A 21,254-nucleotide genomic window follows, 5' to 3' on the forward strand; every position below is an offset into this window, starting at 1 on the left:
ACGGCATCACACTCGCACACAAGCATGTTCCTTCATCAGATCTGCAGGTTGCTTTGCCTGCAGATTTCAGAACAAAGTGACATGTTATATTTAAAAAAAAAAAAAAAATTAAAGGCCGTAGGCAATGGAGACAAGCCTATTCCTCCGGCTGTTGTCATAATGATTCCGATGCGGCTGTCCCTGGTCTGACCTTGACACAAAGAAAGATTATGGATGCTTCTTGAGCTATACCTTAAGAAGAAAAAAGAAGAAGAAACAAGGGAGACGAATATGGATAGTTTCTGAGCTATACATTAACAGGAAGAAAGAAGACTAAAGAGACATGAACATGGGTGGTTTCTGTGCTGTACCCTAAGAAGGGGGAAAAAGAAGGACATGAAAAGGAATCTTGTTACATGGACAGAGACATCAGGAAGTAGCAAAGCACTGTAATGATTCAGCAGCCAATGAACACATTGCAGTATGGGAGGTTGTCTTGAACTTTTCCTTATTCTGTGACACTGTATAAACCATCAGTAAATGCCAGTAATATGCATAATCTGAATGAGGAGCCCAGAAAATTGACTTCAGCATAAGCTGTATCTGAATACGTATAATTTTCTGAGGGCACTGTTACTGTAAGGTTAGCTGGTAGAGAGAGGTGGAACTGGTCATGGAGAGAGGCTTCCCTAAATGACATACAGTCCCCTTCAAAACTATTGGAACAGCAAGGCTAAATTATTATTATTTTATTTTCTGAAGACATTTGGGTTTGAGGTTAAAAGATGATTATGCGAAGAGAGTTTAGAATTTCATCTTTAATTTCCTTCTATTTATATGTAGATGTGTTAAACAACATAGAACATCAGACCACCCAATTTGTAGGTGAACAAAAATATTGGAACAGGTGACGGGTGTTTCTTGTTACCTATGTGCGTCCTGTTTGATTGTGGGACAGCTGTGGCTCAGGTGGTAGAGCAGGTTGTCCACTAATTGCAGGATTGGCCCCGCCGATCGATCAATCCCCGGACCCTCCACATGCCAAAGTGTCCTTTGGCAAGACACTGAACCCCAAGTTGCTCCCGATGGCAGGTTAGCGCCTTGCATGGGGTGTGAGTGTGTGTATGTGAATGGGTGAATGAAAAACAGCCTAAAGTGTTGTAGAACAACTAATGTTAAAAGGTGCTATGTAAGTATATATAAGTCATTAACCCAATTGAGCATGCATTTCACCTCCTAAAGAGGAGACTGAAGAGAGAAACCCCTGAAACAAACGACAGCTGAAAGAGGCTATATACAAAAGAAGAAACCAACAATTTGGTGATGTCAATGAGTTGCAGGCTTGATACAGTTATTGCAAGTAAGAAATATTTCTGTTCTTATAATTTTGCTCACCTAAAAAGTGGGTGATCTGATACAAAAGGTTCTATGTTTTATGTTGTTCAACACATTTAGATGTAAATACAATGAAATAAAAGCTGAAATCCTAAACTCTCATCTCATATCCATCTTTTGATCTCAAACCCAAATGTCTTTGGTGTATAACACAAATAAAATAAATTAACCTTGCTGATCCAACAGTTTCAGACGGGACTGTATTTGTAAGACTGGGGTAGCATCACATATTGTGAGTGTGTTATGGAGATGCGTGTTAATTTTATTTTACATTTAGAAATACATTACTGATTCAATACGATGCATGCTTCCCAGACATTGACACATTGCTATGTTTATATTAATTATCACATTATAATGCACACTATCATATAAAATTATGATAGATACAGTATGTGATGGTTATGTGCCACTGTAACCTTGTGACTATGATTATATTACTGGACCAATTAGTAGTAAGACTGAAAGTTATTTATTTATTAAATGTGGCTGTCCTGATGCTTCACTGCACAATTTCTTTGTAGACTTTCCAACTTAAATTTAAGGGAGTCCTATGATTTCTTTTTAGTGTATTTTTCATTATATTACTTATTCAAAATATTGTAAGATTTCAGATATCAGAAATGTGATTTGTTAATGAATCCTGTGTGCAACTCAAATTGTGTAAATGAAATATAAATGCTTTTTTTTGACTTAACTAATACTTGGATAATTGGATATCTATTGGTTAATTTACCTTTTTTAAATAAAAAAATCATGTAATCGTTATATTACTAACGTGCATAATTATGGGTTATTGTGAGAATGGTATTAGATTATACTGTAAGGTCTTTAGCATTTTTTAAGCTATATTCTAAGTCACTGCATGAGTTTTAATATTGAGATGTAATATTTGCTTTTTAATTCTGACTCCCATCAGGCAAATAGGTGTTAAATGAACTACACATCCTGAGATTTTCTTGAGTTACAGTGGCAAGAAAAAGTATGTGAACCTTTTGGAATTTCATCGTTTTCTGCATAAATTTGTCATAAAATGTGATATGATCTTCATCTAAGTCAAGGGTATTGACAAATATAATGTGCCTAAAATAATAACACAAAAAAATTCTGATCTTTCATAAAAACTCATAGTGCTTGTGGGAAAAGTATGTGAACCCTTGAGTTAATGACCTCAAAAAAGCTAATTGGAGTCAGGTTTTAGCACACCTGGAGTCTTATTAAGAAAATGAGTTTGGAGGCGTGGACTACAGCTACTTTGACTGATAAAAACCCCTCAAACTTTTGGAGTTTGCACCGCACAAGAAGCACATGCTTATGTAGGCATGCCTCGCCAAAAAGAGCTTTCAGAGGATCTATGATCAAGAATTGATGAGTTACATAAAGCTGGCAAGGGTTACAAAGTGATTTCAAAGACTTTAGAAATTCACCAGTCTACAGTTAGGCAAACATTCTACAAATGGAGACACTTTGGGACTGTTGCTACTCTATCAAGAAGTGGGTGCCCAGTCAAAATGACACCAAGCGCACAATGAAGACTCATCAGCGAGGTAAAGAAACAACCCCGAATGACAGCCGAAGATTTGAAGGCATCATTGGAGCTGGCTAACATCTCTGTTCATGAGTCTACAACACGTAAAACATTGAACAAGCAGGGTATCTACGGCAGGACACCACGAAGGAAGCCACTGCTTACTAAAAAGAACATTGCTGCATGCCTGAAGTTTGCAAAAGAGCACATTGACACTCCACAGCGGTATTGGCAAAATGTTTGTGGACTGATGAAACTAAGATTGAACTATTTGGAAAAACCACACAGCACTACATCTGGTGTAGAAAGGGCATGGCATATCATCATGAAAACATCATCCCAACCGTAAAGTATGGTGGAGGAAACATCATGATTTGGGCCAGCTTTGCTGCATCAGGGCCGGGCCAGCTTTCAATCATTGAGGGGAAGATGAATTCCCAAGTATATCAGAAAATTCTTCAGGATAATGTGAGAATGTCTGTACGTCAGCTGAAACTGTGTAGAAGTTGGGTGATGCAACAGGACAACGACCCAAAACACCGGAGCAAGTCCACAACAGAATGGGTTCAGAAAAACAAAATCTGCCTTTTGGAGTGGCCAAGTCAGAGCCCAGACCTCAACCCAATAGAGATGCCAAAGAATGACTTGAGATCCATACACATGAGACGTCCAAAGAATATGAGCTAAAGCAGTTCTGCCAGGAAGAAATGGCTAAAATTCCTCCTGAACGATGTGCAGGTCTGATCCACAGCTACAGGAAGTAATTCTAAGGGTTCACTTACTTTTTCCACTGCCATTTTGAATGTTGAATGAGTGTGTTCAATAAAGACATGAGGGATCAGAATTTATTTTGTGTTATTATTTTAGACACATTGTATTTGTCAATACCCTTGACTTAGATGAAGATCAGATCACATTTCATGACAAATTTATGCAGAAAACCATGAAATTCCAAAAGGTTCACATACTTTTTCTTGCCACTGTATATTCAGTTAGTGACACAATGGTAAAATATTTATAAAAGTTAAAAGAGCTCTTTTGTCTTTTATGTAGTAAAAACTAAAACTTTTTTACAGCATGTTTTGGACAATGATCAGGAACTAGACCCTGGAGGAAACCCATGCAGACACGGGAAGAACATGCAAAACTCCCCAGACAGGTACATAAACTTATGATCATTATGCGAATAGAATGGATTCTAATGGGGATTAAAAGTTTAAATCTAGAACCCTTAAGGCTTCTTTATTTTGTCCTAGCATAAAGGTTCTATGTGTTGTAGAACCCTAACAGAGTGTTAATCTGAGATGGTTCCAAGTAGAACCCCTTTAGTAAGCTAAAGTACTTAACTTTCCAAAGGACAATTTTTATAAGAGTATGCCATCAATTACTAATCAGAATGTTTATATGGGTAATTCAATGATTAATCATCCAGACCATAATGTGATTTCAGCCATGTTCAATCACATGGCTTTTTTTTTTTTTTTTTTTTTTAATTTTGTAAAACCGCAACAATATTGCACTAAAAACACCATGTAATATTTTACCATTTGTGCAGCTATACTGCTCTGGACACAACCTCTAACAGGCCAGAATCAATGTACCTCAAAGTGAAAAAGCAAATTATTGGTTTCACAGATGTGTATTTATAGTTGAGAAACTGTAACAAACTGGAATTGCAGGTTTCAGCAACTTTACAATCAAGACTGAAACACTGAGTAAACTGTGAACTTATGTCTATGACTGTGTGAGAAATATTTTGCTATTGTTAACAAAACATTTTTTTATTCTTACTGTAACCAAAATAGTTATATTATGTTCTGTATTTATTATGTAGTTTTTATGAATGTGCTTCATCTCAACATTTAGCAGTGGAACAGAAAATAATTCTTCAGATAAAATCTACAACGATGAGGATATATTAATCCATCCAAACCTAAATGGTTTTCCCCTTCAAACATAACCATTGTTTTCCATTTCTGATAACCAACTTTTGTCTTCCACCATGAAAAGCCTACACATTAGCAGCTACAATAAGTTAGTGTAAACTTTGAATATGAATTTAAGAAATATATACTGTTACACAACATTTGTAACCTGTTAAAAACTGTTCTAAATTTTCTAATCATTTCTAACCACCATAAAAGCTAAGGACGGAAGCTCTGCAAGAGTGCAGCTTTCATAATGTCATCCTGTTTTGAGTTAAAGAGGCGTGTTTTTCTTCTTTTTTCCAGTACTCTGCGTGTTACTTGCATGAACTAACTAAATGTTATTTTTATTATTGAGGATACAGTGGAAACATCTAAAGTTAGCTAAAGTTAGAAAAATTCAAAATGGAAATGCCCATATCTTGACACCAAAAATTTACAGACATACCCATATATTAAAAGCTTCACAACATATTCACAAGTGGTGAATATGCTGTTTAAGATTTTATTTTACTATAATGCACAATTTCTTCTGAGTGCTGAAGATTTCTTCTGTGTTGGAATGAGAATTGAATACAACACTTAAATCTAAAATTCCATTAGCACTAGCAGATTATATTGAATTTTGCATAAAATTGACAAATGTGTCACTCTATCAAAGGCAGAATACTAACCTATTGGTTGTGGAAACATTGAGAAATTCTCTTTTACAAATTTGCATTCAAAAGAACATGATGTCATTCATGAGTCATCATATTCTGTAATCCAAAAATAATCTGTATGTATTTCAGGTTTTATTGCTTAGCAACGCCAGAAAGTCATTCATTTTTGCAAATGTTCCTAGACGTATCATCAAATGACAAAAAAAAAATGTTTCTTATTAGTACTGTATCATCAAAATGAGGCAGATTTCTAGCCACACTAGAAATACATTTTTGAAATGAATTATGATTGAATGAGTGCAGGAGAACACACATCCTGGTGCATGTATTCAGTCAGCTGGCAAGAGAAGTTGTGTGCTCTCATCAATCTAGAAGCAAAAGCATAATTAGGTGAACTCACTTTGAACTAGTGTCAGTAAGCAGATGTACACGTAATCAAAAACAGTACTGGTTTCTCAATTATCTGCCTTTGGTATCGAATGATTCAAGAGCCTGTTCTTTTATTTTCTTCATCCTGTATCTAATTCAAATTATTTTCATTAGGTAACATTAATCACTTTTTAAAAATATGAATTCATTAGTGAATTACTAAAACATGCATTAAATGTAATTACTTAATTACAGTTAGCAAAATATTTCTGTGTGGGTGGTGGAAAACTGTTGATGCTTTCCCTAAAGAGCGAGGGACGTGATCATTCATTGTGCAGCATCTACAGGTTTGATTCACTGTTATTTTTTGAAAGAGGGAGCACACCTGTGACTACACTCAGCGTGTAACTTACCCAGCACTGCCATGCTCTGGCAAAGCTTTTACATCATCTGGAGCTTCTTTTGCTTGTTATGGCTTGATCAAATTCATGTTTCATCCGGAATCCTTTGTAAACCAGGTAAATGTGTGCTACAATTTAGATAAGTTGTGGTCTGTTATTAACTCTGATGCTGTTCCTCATGTTGTTTTAACTGATTGGATGTGTGTCATGTAGGTGAGAAAGCCACGCGCTCAAAGACCAATTGTGAACCTTGTCCAGATGGCCAATACAACCATAAACATAGTGAAAGTAAAGAGTGTCAAAACTGTGATCCTTGTGGTAAGTAATCCTTTTAATTTCCAGGAAGTGGCACCAATTTTTCCCAGATGAGTTACAATTGAAGTTAAACATGAAATAACTGCAACTGCCTATAATTAACAAACCTATCTTAATGTAAAACTTAAAGCCAGGTATTTGCTTCTGTTACAAGTACAGAAGCAAATACAAGCTCATATCAGAAGCACTGAGAATGTCTTGTCTGTGTAAGACATTGTTATTTAAAGTTGCAGTAATAATAATTTGGATTATAGTAAAATATTGTTTCCATGATTTTTTTAAATTTATTGCACTAATGCTTCCACTATGTTTGATTCTCTATTTTAGAACTGAATAGTTCTGAAATTTCACCCTGCACACTAACAAGTAATACTAAGTGTCGTTGCTTTGCCGGCTTTACCCCTTTGGACAAACCACAAAAAATATGCGTTTGCCGTGTAGGATCAGGGATAAAGCATTTAGGTAATTATATACTTATCATATCACACCAATATATGATTTTCTTTTTTACTTTAGTGAATTTACAGTGCAAGAAATATGGTGATTTTTTTCCACCCCATTGCTTTTTGCTTGCATGAAGTTTTTGTTTGTTTTTTAAGAAAATGGAATGAGGATTTGTGAGAAATGTCCGCCTAACACTTTCACTGATGCAATTAACTCTGAATGTCAACCATTGCCACAGTAAGTCATTTTAACATTATACAAACCAAAAGGTGCAGGACTAAAATTTTTTGCCTATGTGCATGACAACATTATGAGAAATCTAGTAACTACATGTTCATCTGAACCTTTGCGGTTTCCTTTTTAGGTGCATTCAGAGCAGTGAGACAATTCCAGGAAATGTCACCTCTGACATCAATTGCAGAAATGAAGCGGAATCAGTAGTACCTCCCTCCTCCTCCTTGCCTTTGTCTTCCACATCCACCAGCACATCAACCATGACTCTAACCACCAGCAGAAACTCCATCTCTACCCCCACAACCTCCTTTCCTGTGTCCCAAGACAGCAGGAAGCATGCCCTCTGTAACCTTCACCACTCAACTGCTATAACATTAACAACACTTTGAAATACACTCATGTGTTACGATGCTGAATCTTCAGTAGTGAATTTTGATGGTAAATTTTCAATTCCAGGGCTGGCCTCTCTCGCAGCTTTTCTGCTTCTCATCCTGATACTAAAGCTCAGCCGGTGTCCTAAGAAGAAGACAGACATAGTACGACAAGGTAGGGAACCACTGTGCTGGCGAATTGAATGAAGATGGTGTGTGCGTGTGTGTACATCAGATACAGTCTCCCACTGTCTCTCTATCTGTCTGTTTCTCTAGGTAGTGCATGTGGAAAGCCAGTTGAGGAATCTGGCGAGAAATTCCTTCCTCCTGTCTAATCCTCTTCTTCATTCACACGCCAGTCTGTAAAATTGCTATGACAAAAAAATCAGCAGTAGGTATTATATACCATTGAGAGCCACAGTATTTTTACTGCACCTTACATTGCTGTAGCCCTGGTACATTGAATCTGTTCTGTGACTAAAAGAAACTGAAACTGAGTGATATGATTATCAGATGCCCCATTTAAGGAAACTTCACTGTCATAGAGGTGGTTTTTTCCCCACTTCGTTTAAATGTCTCTCTTGATCTTTTTGTTGGGGCTGGTTGAGACATTATGATTACATGTTATCCTTTTATAGGAATGATTTATATGTCATGTTTAAGTTATGATGACACAGTGCTCATGGAATGATTTTGAATTATAGATTAGCATTGGATCATTATTTTGTATGCAGTCTGTTTTTCTTTGATTAAAAAGTCATTTGTTTGTCTTTTATATTAAATATAGATATAACTAGAAATGCATTGGGCATTAGACCTTATAGAAAGATGTTGACTGTTAGTCACCTTCGAAACTACTGTGTAGCTGCTGAAAAAATATCACTGTGAAGCCATGACCTTTTACTGGTGTTTCCAAAATGACCTTCTATTTTACCAACAAAATGAGTCTGTGCCTTGTGATGACTCATAAACTCCGGAGATACCAAACCTGGATAACATGTGGGCTTAGGACAAACTGAGAATGATTATTCCATTTGTAGTGTTTTGTTTGTTTGTCTCATTATGTGGATAAGGATATTAGTAAACTCTTCCTGCAAAATAGACATGTATAAATGTTTAAGAATACAAATGGGTTCAAAAATAGGTAGGTTATGTGGAGAGTTAGGCACAGTTATTGCTCTGACATGTATACATTATTTTACAGTTTATCTACAAAACAGATGTTTATTTTTATTTAAGATTTCTTATTAAAAACCCATTAAAATATGGTGTGTATATTGCTGTGTTTAAATGTGCTAAACAATCATTTTCCTTATTAGACTGTCAACACATGTTTCCTTTATTAAGGCTTATTTTAAAGTATGGAGGGTTCAAACAGGTTGTAACTCTTAAAGGTTTGCTTTGAGAAGTCATGTTAAGAATCAGTGGAATCGCAGAAATAGCAATCACATTACATTAACATAAAATATAGATATTGTACTGTGGAAAATTAGTGGGCGCATGGTGGCATAGATTAGCACGTTTGCCTCACACCTCCAGGGTTGGGGGTTCGATTCCCGCCGCGGCCTCTGTGTGCGGAGTTTGCATGTTCTCCCCATGCTGCTGGTACTCAGGTACTCCCCCAGGCCAAAGACATGCATGGTATGTCCAAAGTGCCCATAATGTATGAATGTATGAATGTGTGTATGTGTGTATGTGATTGTGCCCTGCGATGGATTGGCACCCTCTCCAGGGTGTACCCTGCCTTGTGCCAGATGCTCCCTGGGATAGGCTTCAGGTTCCCGCGACCCTGTAGGGTAAGCAGTATAGAAAATGGATAGAAATTACATATTGATAAACATGTGACAAACACGAGTTTGGTTCCTAAATCTCTCCTTGAAGCATTTATATGTATAGGATAGGCAAAATATATGGGTGCCCCAAAAATGACTAAACCACCAAACATTGTTATCCCACCAAACTTGATCTAATGTTAACGTCTTGATATACTGTTCATAAATAGCTCATGAATTAGCTGGGTACTAAAAATGGGTAAACTTACAGGCCATTTTTTAAGGTGTTTTTATCAGTGTTTTAATAAATTAAAACATCCTTTGATTCTGATCACATGCCAGTAAAATATCTGCTCAGAGAAAAACATCTGGTCTCAGTGGAGCCCCAGGTTCTGTAAACAAAACATAAAATTTTGTGGGCCATTATAGCATCAAACCAATCATGGCAAAGAGTTGTTTCTGCTTGCCTGTCAGTTTAGAAAACCTCTCCCTACTGCAACTATTAGAGTCTATTACACATTAGGGGTCTACATTTTGGTTTACAAAGTCAGAAGAGGAGCTGGTGAGCAGTTGCATATCTGTAGCTTTCTGTGAAACATGCTAACAACTCGGACATGATTTGGAGTGCAGTGCTTTAAGGAGACTGGTGAAAATCAATAGAATACAAACTTTTTCAAAAAGAACTGGTTGGGAAAAGATTACACTAACAACAAAGTTGAAAGTCCTAAATAGAAATATTCTTAGGAAGACCACACTACCTTTTAAACATACAACCCAAAACTCCATATCTCTTTCAATGTCTGCATAGCCATATTTTGAACTCAACTTCCCTGCAGAAAAATGAGTTCTAAGCAATAGTGGGAGGCTCAGTGCTCTACTTCTCCAGGTATTATCCCCTCCTACAGCTAATTCTTTTCAAGTTAATTACCTCCCTCTTTCAAAACCGTAGAAAAGAAGTTAATCACGGTTTTAGATCTCCTGCTCGTAATTTTCCTCATATGTGGTCACGTTTGAATGTTGAAATATGAATGAGTGTGCACTTCTCATGAAGCACCCAAGATCACCTAACCCATCAAATTCTCTCCAAAGGTGAAGTCAATAAAGCCTACAAAGCACCTTACCAATGTTGATTTGATAGAAAACGGCACAGCTTATCAATATATATTATTTTATTTGACATTCTTTCATCAGAAGTATACAACTATGCTACTGCAACTCATATATATCTTTTTACTGTTGTTTTTACAGTTAAAATTCAGAAAGCTTCTACAAAAACAAGGCATAAAGTATTAAACCAATAGAAGGCCAATTGTTCATGCAACAGTGCTGGTTTTTTTTTATTATTATTTTATTTATTTATTTTTTTAAAGGTTTTCCTTAATAAATCAAGTATACTATATATGAGGACAATGTGTCAGTAGACTATATAGTAATTGCTAATACATCAAGGGTACAACAATTCTAAAATTGGCATGCATCAATAAGGTTAATAAGTCCTTAATTAATAACAGGCACATTATATTATCACAGTAAAAAATAAACAAAAAACAATCAGAAATTCTAGGTAATACACATAAGGGCAGATAAATAAAAGCCATATTAGTAGACATTAGCAACTGAAGTTTCATTATGTCTAGTGGTTTTATAGTTACTTCTACAATTAGACCACAAAAACAACAGTCAAATAGTTTATGGTAGACAAAAGACAAAGTCATGAAGACGAGTGTTTTGTTATTTGACGTTCAAGCATCAAGTACAGTCAGCACTATATACTTCCTCATATAATTTAGTCTCCATAATGGTGTCACTGTTTCCTGCTGTTTTGGAGCAATTCATGAGTTTGTCTGCTATTTCAAAGAATCAGGTCTCAGGTGTTCATGTCAGAATTGTTGGTTTCTGATGTAGGAATGTCCTAACACTTTTTTGTTAAGGCTAGTGATCGAAATGTATATTCATGTATCAATATGTCTACTTATTTAGAAGATGAGCATATAGCAGATCATATTTTAAATAATACAGATTAGGAATTACAAATAGCTAAATACTACAGGCAAAGCTTGACATATACTGTTCAGTTATTGATTCATACATATAATGGAATAACATATAATTGCTACCCAAATCTCAGACTCACCAAATCATGAAAGTATGAAAGCTGCACTGCTTGTTAGAAGTGTGGTAAATATGCAAGTTTGCCTAGTCATATTATGTAAATTGAATTGGGTATACCTGGCTTTGGTGGGAGAAAAACCAAGCTGCATTCACCCACTCTAGTGAAAATAAGGGAGAGACAGATACAGTATGTATGTCAAAATATTGTTTTTTTTCTAGTCACGACCCCTTACTGTTTGTGGTTTAGTCTGTTGTGTGACTGGAAGACCGTCATCAACTGGGGGTGGGATGGGGTATTGTGGTTGGAGCATGAGAGAATCTGAGGGTTGAAGTTAAGTATGGTTCACAGAGCTAAGAAATGTCTCTTTACTACTACTGAAGGTTCACTAGGTGAATGACTAAGAGTAACACCAGTCTAAAAACCCTATTGGGGTTATTATAGTATGAAAAAACACAAGATATCGATTTTTTCCCTAATGGGAGAAATTAAGAAATTTTATATTTATGTACAGCACCTGCTTTCCAAAACATTTCAAATTCTCTTTAACAACTCCATAAGAAACAGTTCTCATAAACTATCAGACCCCATGAGTGTAGTGCAGGGGTGAACATGGGTTGTCTGCGGTTCAAAAAAATTAAAGGGCATCTACTACAGACAGTGGGCATTAGGGCATTTCATCATGGTTTTTCCACTGTAAAGGCAATTTATAATGTTTTATCTACTATGTGGGCACCGTACAGGGCACTTTCAAGCGGTTGTTTCGACCATGGGGGCAACTATGGGAGAGGGGGGCGTGATTTGAGGCTGGGTGTGTGTCAGTGCTACTACACCTTCTACTTGGCTAGAGTGGTGTAGAGTGTGCATAGTGTGTTCAGGTGAACTCTGCTCTGACATCTTATTTCAGAGACCTGGATGTGACAAGGAGGAGGGACGAGCAGGGCTGTGAAGATGCATGCCTGGCAGTGAGTTGTATAATCAGTGGGAGAGAGTGATAAAGGAAGCGCCATAGAGGGAGAGAGGCGCACGTGCGCTTTGTGTTAGAGTTATGTTTGTGTGTTTTATGATATGTTTGAGTTCTGTTTATTATTAACCCTTTAAATGCATGCATGTTTACATAATCATTATTACATATTGGGGTCATTAGCGACCCGGAGTTTATATCTAATGCGGATGGATCTCTAAACTGCCCCAATAGTATAAAACTGTCCTAATATTTTATTAACAAATACAAAATAATAAAGTACAGCATATTTCTTTATATTTGGACATTTTTGTCAATAAGCATAAAAATATGTACACCGTTAAAATTATGCACTTTTAATTCACACACTAAAATAGTGAAAATGATGACACATAAGGGAACAACCAATGACAATACAGGGGCAGAGACAAGACAGAAATCATAACAATATGCTAATGTAGAAAGTAAACAAAGTCAATGTCACTAAAAGAGCGCGCTGCGAGCTCCATCGCTTGTGCGAGGGGAAATGATGACACTAACATGTTGCTAAATGGGACTACAGAGGTTGTCAGTGATATTAAACGTCATCACGCTGAACAGGAAAAAACTTTGCAGATAAACTGTTTCAGGTATGCTGTGAACAATTCTCACAAAAAATGTGGATGAACATTCATCCACAGAGTAAATCCATATTATGGAAAATGTTTTAAATCAAGTTTGGAAAAGTTTGTCAGACATTTGGTGATGGTGACATTGAAGTCAAGCGACCGCGGTGTAGTTCATTTGTAGGATACGGTTAGCTGTTTATTTCCGTTTTCCTGTTTATCCTATATTTTGGGTACAATTTTATTTATATTTTGCTTCTACGAGATGACGCACTTTAAGGACCAGTCTAATTTGATGCAAAGATTTGTACAGTAGCTGGAATGTAGCTGTCACGTTTCAAAGGTAGAGACAGAACCAATTGCAGATTTCCAAACATTTAATAACAAGTAACCCAATAAACTACAAAAGACACTAAGACAACTAGGCAAAAAACTGTGGCTAAGGCTAAACATAAACTATGAAACAAAAGATGGTACAGGGACAAAGGTCAAGTTAGACAATACGTAAGACGAGGAAGCAGTACAAACAGTGACTATATGTAGGGGTGCTTGTTAAACAAACGTGATACAGGTGCAGGTGGTCATGATGTAATATGGCTGCTGGGAAATGAAGTCCAGAGTTCCCTCCTTGATACATGACAGAACCCCTCCCAAGGGCGTTCTCCCAGAGCACCCAAAATGCACTCCCTCCCTCTAGCGGTCCTGGCCCCCTGGGCAAAAGGTCCCCAGCTGAACCAAGAGACTGAGCGGCATCCTCAGTGGAGCAAGAAAGCAACGCAACGTCCTCAGTGGAACAGGTAAGCAGAGCGGTGTCCTCAGTGGAACAGGTAAGCAGAGCGGTGTCCTCAGCGGAACAGGTAAGCAGAGCGGCGTCCTCAGCGGAACAGGTAAGCAGAGCGGCGTCCTCAGCGGAACAGGTAAGCAGAGCGGCGTCCTCAGCGGAACAGGCAAGCAGAGTGATGTCCTCAGCGGGGCTGGTGCTCAGAGCAACGTCCTCTGCAGGGCAGGACAGCAGAACAACTTCCTCAGCACGACAGGAGAGGGGAGCGATGTTCTTCGCAAGGCCCAAGGGAAGCTCCAAGATTTCCGTGAGACCATAGAGGGAAGAGAGGTTCTCCGTGAGGCCAAAGGGAGGGACGATGCTCTCCGCGAAGCATGAGGGGGAAACAATGCCCTCCATGGAGCAGGAAGGGGGAGTGACATACGGCACGCAGCAAAGAAGAGGAACAACATCTTCAGCGGTACATGGAGGCAGAGTGACGTCCTCAGCGAAGCAGGATGGCAGAGCGATGACCTCAGCCGAGCAGGATGGCAGAGCGACGTCCTCAGCTGAGCAGGAAAGCGGAGCGAAGTCCTCAGAGGAGCAGGAAGGCAGAGCAACGTCCTCAGCCAGGCAGAAAAGCGGAGTGCCTTTCTCAATGGAGCGGTAAGGCCAAGCGATGCCCTCAGCAGTGCAGAAAAGCAGGGTGAGTTCCTCAGCGGAGCAGGCAAACACAGTGGCGTTGTGCGCGGGGTTGGTGAACAAAGGGGAGCACTTGGGTATGTCGGGACACGGAGCAACGTCTTCAGCCAACCAGGGCGACTGAGCGACGTCCTCAGCTGATCCGAAAGGCTGAGCGGCGTCCTCAGACGAGCAAGGAGGCTGACTTATGTTCTCTGCTGACTCCATTTGCTGTACTAGATCCATAATAGGGGAGGGAGGGTAGGAGCACAGCTTGGTACTCCTCCTCCTGTTGGCGTAGAGTAGCGTAGTTCTCCGCGAACATAGGTGGCAGAGTGAAGCCCAGGTATTTCATGTTCATCTGCTGCTTCCGAGGTTTAGGTCTTACGTTCTGTCACGTTTCAAAGGTAGAGACAGAAGCAATCGCAGATTTCCGAACATTTAATAACAAGTAACCCAACAAACTACAAAAAACACTAAAACAACTAGGCAAAATACTGTGGCTAAGGCTAAACATAAACTATGAAACAAAACATGGTACAGGGACAAAGATCAAGTTAAACAATATGTAAGATGAGGAAGCAGTACAAACAGTGGCTATATGTAGGAGTGCTCATTAAACGATACAGGTGCAGGTGGTCATGTGACAATGATGTAGTACGGTGCAGTGGCTGCTGGGAAATTAAGTCCAGAGTTCCTTCCTTGATACATGACAGTAGCACAACATGGAGGTGAAAGCAGTGGTCTGTTTATTTAAATGTGAAAGTGCAATAAAAAAAATATGTTGTCCGTAAAATCAATGAATAATCGTGAAAAATAATCTTGAGCTCAATATTGATCAAAATAATCGTGATTATCATTTTGGCCATAATCATGCAGCCCTACCTCTAGTCACTTGTGACCCTAAAGACTATTTACAACAAATTAATTATAAAATGGATATTATTCAGCAATTTTATATTTTATAAATAGATTGAGGAATACTAAAGTGGATGTCTAATGTGAAAAAATAAATGAGAGGTAAGGTACTGAATGACATCCCAAGTCGCTAACGACCAAGTCGCTAACGACCATTTAAGGGTTAAACTTTGCGTTTATGTTCAGCTGGTTCCCACCTTTAAAGCATGATACGTTGGAGCCTAAACGTTGGGAAGGAAGACGTGCTGTTGGAGAGCCCTTGCGGCTACGGCAGGATCATGGCGCAGAGGAACTGTGGTGCTGGAGCGGTTGCCGGTTAGAATGGAGGAGTCAGTATCATCTGCCGGGAGGCAGAGGAACCACCGCTGTATACCTGAAAGGGGAGGAGCGATTGCCGTGAGAGGGTACCCCGGCCCACATCCAAGAAGCAGGTACATGCTTTTCTGGGGCTGTGGGTGTACTATAGGAGGTTCGTACCTAACTTCTCCTCTGTAGCTTCCCCCCTCTCAGACTTGACCAAGAAAGGCCAACCGGACCGGGTGCGGTGGACCGAGCAAGCAGAGCATTCCGGCCCTCAAACAAGCCCTCAGCAGCTCGCCTGTCCTCCGGAACTCTGACTTCTCATTACCCTTCACTGTGCACACAGATGCTTTCGAGACAGGACTGGGGGCCGTCCTGTCCCAAACTTTCACAGGTGACGAGCAACCAGTCCTCTATGTCAGCAGAAAACTGACCCCAGCTGAACAGAAATATGCTGCCATGGAACGAGAAGCCCCCACAATAAAGTGGGCCATAGAGGAACTCCAGTATTATCTGGCAAGCTGACACTTTACCTGGTGATTGACCACGCCCCCCCTACAGTGGATGGCCTTGGCCAAAGACTAAAATGGCAGGGTGACCCGGTGGTTCCTCTCATTGCAGGACTTCTCTATTATGCAAATATGCCCTTCCACCTAGCCAATCAATAGTTAACCCATCAAGCATGATATACACTCTGCCTTTCTTTGAATAAATGAGAGACCTTGCCGTTTGAATTTTGTGTGTCTGTGTGTCATTTGGCAAACTCTCCCAAGGCCTTGGTGTGGGAAGTGTGTGGCAGGACGAGGGCACCTTCTTTCTTGCGCACTTTCTCCTTCTCTCTTCTCAAGAATCATAACCTGAAGATTCTCATATCCTAACACTAAAGGAACATAACTGACAAAGGATAAGCAAGGTTCAAATGATACATGAATAAGGAAGAATTTAAATTTCATTTTGAAAAACATTTTGAGCTAAATACTGTAATTGTAAGGGCAAAGAAATGCAAGATATTTTGTGAGGTTTGGTCAATATTTCAAAGTAAAATGTTTTATTGACTGAATTTTTTAGAAACAAACTACAATTTAGCAGTGATCAGTCTGAAGGTGTAGATGACAGATATTCAGTTTTCAGTATTGTAGAGCAGATATATAACTACTGGTCATAATACTTATGAGAGTAGTTCCCTTTTTGATTTCACAAAAGATTCAAGTATTCTGATGTGTGTACTAATGACCTTTTAATCAGTCATGTGTCCTATAATTCAGTCTTGACTGACAACATTTTTTTTTAACAGTTATGACTTCTTCTTAATAATTCTAATAGTGCTAATAATCACAGTTCCCTTTGTTTTGCTTACTGGTGATGACTTGAGTCCTGTTAATCAGGTTTGAGTTTTGTGTATCAGTTACCCTCATTCTGTTTAGCAGTTATCCCCCTGGCCCTGTTATTAAAACTTCTTGGTTGAATTTAATGATTTTACCTGTTTGGATGATTTTAATAAAAATTTTGGTCATTTTTGATTCAGAGAAAATTTAACATTTAGCATTTACTGTATATAGGGGTGTGCCCTGCAATGGACTGGCACCCTGGTGTACCCCGCCCTGTGCCCGATATTCCCTGGGATAGGCTCCAGGTTCCCCTGAGACCCTGAAGAAGGAGTAAGCGGTAGAAGATGGATGGATGGATGGATGGATGTATATAGGGGTTAGAGATGTAACGGAACATTAATGCATTATTCATAATTGATGGATATAACAGATCTAAATGGATATGAATACAGACAATAATAGGACGTGCACATTTTTAAAGAAAGCATGCCAGGATGGTTCACATGTGGGCATGAGGGAGTGGTAAGATATGAAGTTCATGGCACAAAGTCATTCATTCTATGGGATGAATGTGGTGCATTTGCAGTATCCTTAGTAACCGCTTGGTCAGGGTTGTGGTAGGCTAAATTAAGCTAGTAGTTTGTTTATATTTTGAGGGATGGAATCTGCTTTATTATGAAAGGCATGAGAGAAAGAATGGTGCTACAGTATATTTATTTTTTCCTTTTTTTTCTTTATGCTTTTCCACATTACTTTTTTTAACTCCGAAAACAAACAAACAAAAAAAAAACAGAGCAGACGGAGGCAAGCTTGACACACAGGTTCAGCATGATGCTATTTGCTTCTGATCACCACCAATTATATTTCTGGCATTCTGCTCTCACTACAAGACACACAGGCATACAAAGTCGACGACCAAAGTTTACATACACCTGTTATTCACCCTATTGTTGTTCTACCTTTTCTTATTATAAGGGAGACAAGCACTGAAGGTGCGTAGGCACCCTATAATTATTCTACCATTTCTTTTTATTAGTCTTTTTTTATTACTTCTTCTTCTTCTGGCTAGGGTGTCTATGGCAGCCCATAGAACCGCCAGGTAAAAAGTTGTGAAATATGGCACACTGATTGGGGAGGGTCTAAGGAACATTCTGACCAAATTTGGGCCAAGTGCTGCCAATGCTCTAGCACCACCATTGACCTAATTTGGCATTATTTTTATGGTCATAACCATGTGTCCAATATGTGAAAGCCAGGCATTCCTAGATTCCCTGGGTCACGACGAGTTCAACAAATCCTATTATGACAATTTGCACCTAATTAGATCATCTTTAATTTTTTTTCATAAACTATTTTTTTGCAACTCTTCCTGAATGTACTCAAGAAATGCCATGACTGCACAACCTTGTGGTCAAGAACTGTAACAACTTTCATTTTTTTCCCCTTATATCATTTGAAGAATGTGTGCTAAATTCACAGCTCATTTTTCCTATAATTCCCTGGAGTATGCTGAAGTGAACACACACCAACATCTGAAATTCAAGTGTGCTTGCTGTCAACTATCTTGGATTTAGTTAAAAACAGTTTTTTCTCTACTCCTCCTACAATTTATGTCCAGTCAACACAAATTTGACATACATCATATTCAAACCAACCTGGATGAAAATTATGAAAAGAATGTTGATATTCCAATTGGTTTGCCCAAAATGTGCTGACAAATCTGACAGTAAAGCCATCAAACAGGACATGAGTCTGTATCTCAGCAACAACCTTGCACACTGACACAAATCTTGATAGGCAGCTTCAGGACCATGCCCTGAGGCGTTGCAACAAATTTTGTGCCAGCGCCACCTACTGGTCAAAAGTTACAATAACATGCAAAAAATGCTTCTATCTAAGTGCCATTTTTGCTATCTTCCTCCAAATTTTATCCAGTTGTCACAAAATCTGGCTCATCATCTTGAGATCAAAGAAACTCTGATATTCAAAACCATTCTCCCATAATGGACTAGCAAATTCATGAAACTACAAATCATTCGTGAATCCTTTTGCTGATAGTTATGGCTCTGCTTTCCTGTGATTGTTTATGAAACAATAGTAGTGCATCTGTGAATGTGCAGCTCACCGAGTCTGGGTGTTTGGCCCCTGAAAGTGCTACATGCAGCTTTAATACTACTACTAAAACTACTACTACTACTACTACTACTACTACTACTAATAATAATAATAATAATAATAATAATAAGTATTATTATTATTATTATTATTATTATTATTATTATTATTATTATTATTATTATACTTCCTATGGGATTCTATGGCAGCCAAGAGAATACTTTGTACACATGTTTTATTAAATTTGGCACACTGATGGAGGATACTCTTAGCTACCTTTACAGCAATTTTGGTATACTCCACTCAAGCCCTCTAGTAGACATTTACAATAATAACTCTACAACGGAATGTAATAGAAAAGCGATTCCATTTTCCTCCCATTCTTTGGGTCAATGTTAGCTTCTGCCATTTTGAAATTTTTTCAAAAACAATTTATTCTCTTCTTTTCCTACAGACTTTGTTCCATCATCATTAAATTTGAATTGCAACATCATGAGACTATCCCATCTATAACACACAAATGAATTTCACAGCAAAGCTGCCAAACAGGAACTGTAAGCATATCTCAACAATGGTGTGACATATTCTGACCAAACTAACAAAATTAACAAATTTGTAATATTGCTCATAATTTTTTAACCACTCAACATTAAATCAAGATTCTGTTCCTATTGATTCCCTTGAAGGTGATGATATTGTGGATTTCTCAAACAGGAAGTTTGTTCCAAACATTTATTATGCTTCTACAAATTTTGTTCAATCATCAACAAATTTGGCATGCAGCATTATGAGACCAGTTCAATCAAAAGTTCTTTCTCTGAGTTTTGATATACAGGATGGTTCAACCATAATGGGCAAATGAAATTTATGGCAAAATTGTCAAACAGAATATAAAAGCATATCTCAGCAACCCTTCTGACAGATTTTGACCAAATTTGGTAGACCACTAAAGGACCTCATCCTTAGGGTCTTGAATCTGCACCAGTCACTTTTATAGTATGGAACTTGCTTTTGCTGTCGATATTGCTGCTATACTTGTGCTGCTACATTACATAATAGTTTACAGCCCATGTTCTGTGCATCTACTGTCCTGTGTATTTATTGCCTTGCACTCATCTCACACTGTTGTGTATTTGCACTTTATGTAGTTTTGCATACTGTTATGTGTTGCACCACGGTCCTGAAGAAATTTCATTCCAATGTATACAAGCTATATAGAGGAATGATAATAAAAACCCACTTGACTTGACTTGACTTGACTTTTGTGAAATTCACCTCTAGATGGCAAAATCTGGCACAGTTATAGATGACAGTCTCGGCTACCTTCACAGCAATTTTAGTATACACCAGTGAAACTCTCTAGTGCCTCCAGTAGGTAAGTATTTTGCATTCTTCACCTACAAACTTTGTTCTATCATTAGCAAATTTGGTATGCAATAATGGAAGACCAGACTAACAAAAAAAGTTGTTACTTACAAGTTTGATGTACAGGATAGTTCGATCATAATGTGCAAATGAATTTGATGGCAAAGCTGTCAAACAGGAAATGAGGGCGTCTCAGCAACTGATGTATTTTGAGAAAACTTTGTAGATCCTAAAGGTCCTCAAGAAGTTTTGTCTAAATTCACCTCTACATGGTGCTATAATGAGCAAATTTGTAAAACTGCTCATAACTTTTGCAGTACTCAACATTAGTCATTCCCATGAAGGCTCCAAGTTTTGGTGATCTAAGCAATTTGTGATTTCTCAAACAGGAATTTGGCCATTTTGAATTTTCTACTGTCGAACAATTATGAAATTTGGAAGAAAGCATTGGGAGACCAACCCAAACAACAGTTGTTTCTCAGATTTTTGATATGATGAATGGTTCATCTGGAATTCAATGATGAAGCCACCAAACACGAAGTGAGGGCACATATCATCAACTATTTAATGTATTTTAACAAAACTTTGTAGATGACTAAATGACCGTGTCCTAAGGGACTACAAGAAGTTTTGTCTAAATCCCCTCTGGTGGGCGCCAAACGTAAACTATAATTAAAACTATAACTAAAACTAGCCCCACTAGTGGGTGCTAT

General features: G+C 38.2%; 1 protein-coding gene across 1 annotated transcript; it reads left to right on the forward strand.

Annotated features, from left to right (window-relative positions):
* Positions 1-5,661: 5,661 nt before the first annotated feature.
* Positions 5,662-9,731, forward strand: si:ch73-361p23.3 (tumor necrosis factor receptor superfamily member 3). The gene is made up of 8 exons (XM_053637006.1): positions 5,662-5,879; positions 6,233-6,376; positions 6,473-6,577; positions 6,902-7,036; positions 7,174-7,255; positions 7,383-7,597; positions 7,709-7,798; positions 7,900-9,731. The coding sequence occupies exons 2-8, from the start codon at positions 6,283-6,285 to the stop codon at positions 7,956-7,958; spliced, it is 780 nt and encodes a 259-aa protein (XP_053492981.1). The 5' UTR covers positions 5,662-5,879; positions 6,233-6,282; the 3' UTR covers positions 7,959-9,731.
* Positions 9,732-21,254: the final 11,523 nt, after the last annotated feature.

This window comes from Ictalurus furcatus, chromosome 11 (genome assembly GCF_023375685.1).
Source record: "Ictalurus furcatus strain D&B chromosome 11, Billie_1.0, whole genome shotgun sequence".
NCBI lineage: Eukaryota > Metazoa > Chordata > Actinopteri > Siluriformes > Ictaluridae > Ictalurus > Ictalurus furcatus.

Bases quoted from the DNA above. Each gene is read 5' to 3' on its own strand.
- si:ch73-361p23.3 (XM_053637006.1), top strand. From the start codon at position 6,283: ATGCTCTGGCAAAGCTTTTACATCATCTGGAGCTTCTTTTGCTTGTTA. The intron at 7,037-7,173 runs GTAATTATATAC...TTGTTTTTTAAG, and splicing joins ATCAGGGATAAAGCATTTAG to AAAATGGAATGAGGATTTGT. The intron at 7,256-7,382 runs GTAAGTCATTTT...TTTCCTTTTTAG, and splicing joins GAATGTCAACCATTGCCACA to GTGCATTCAGAGCAGTGAGA.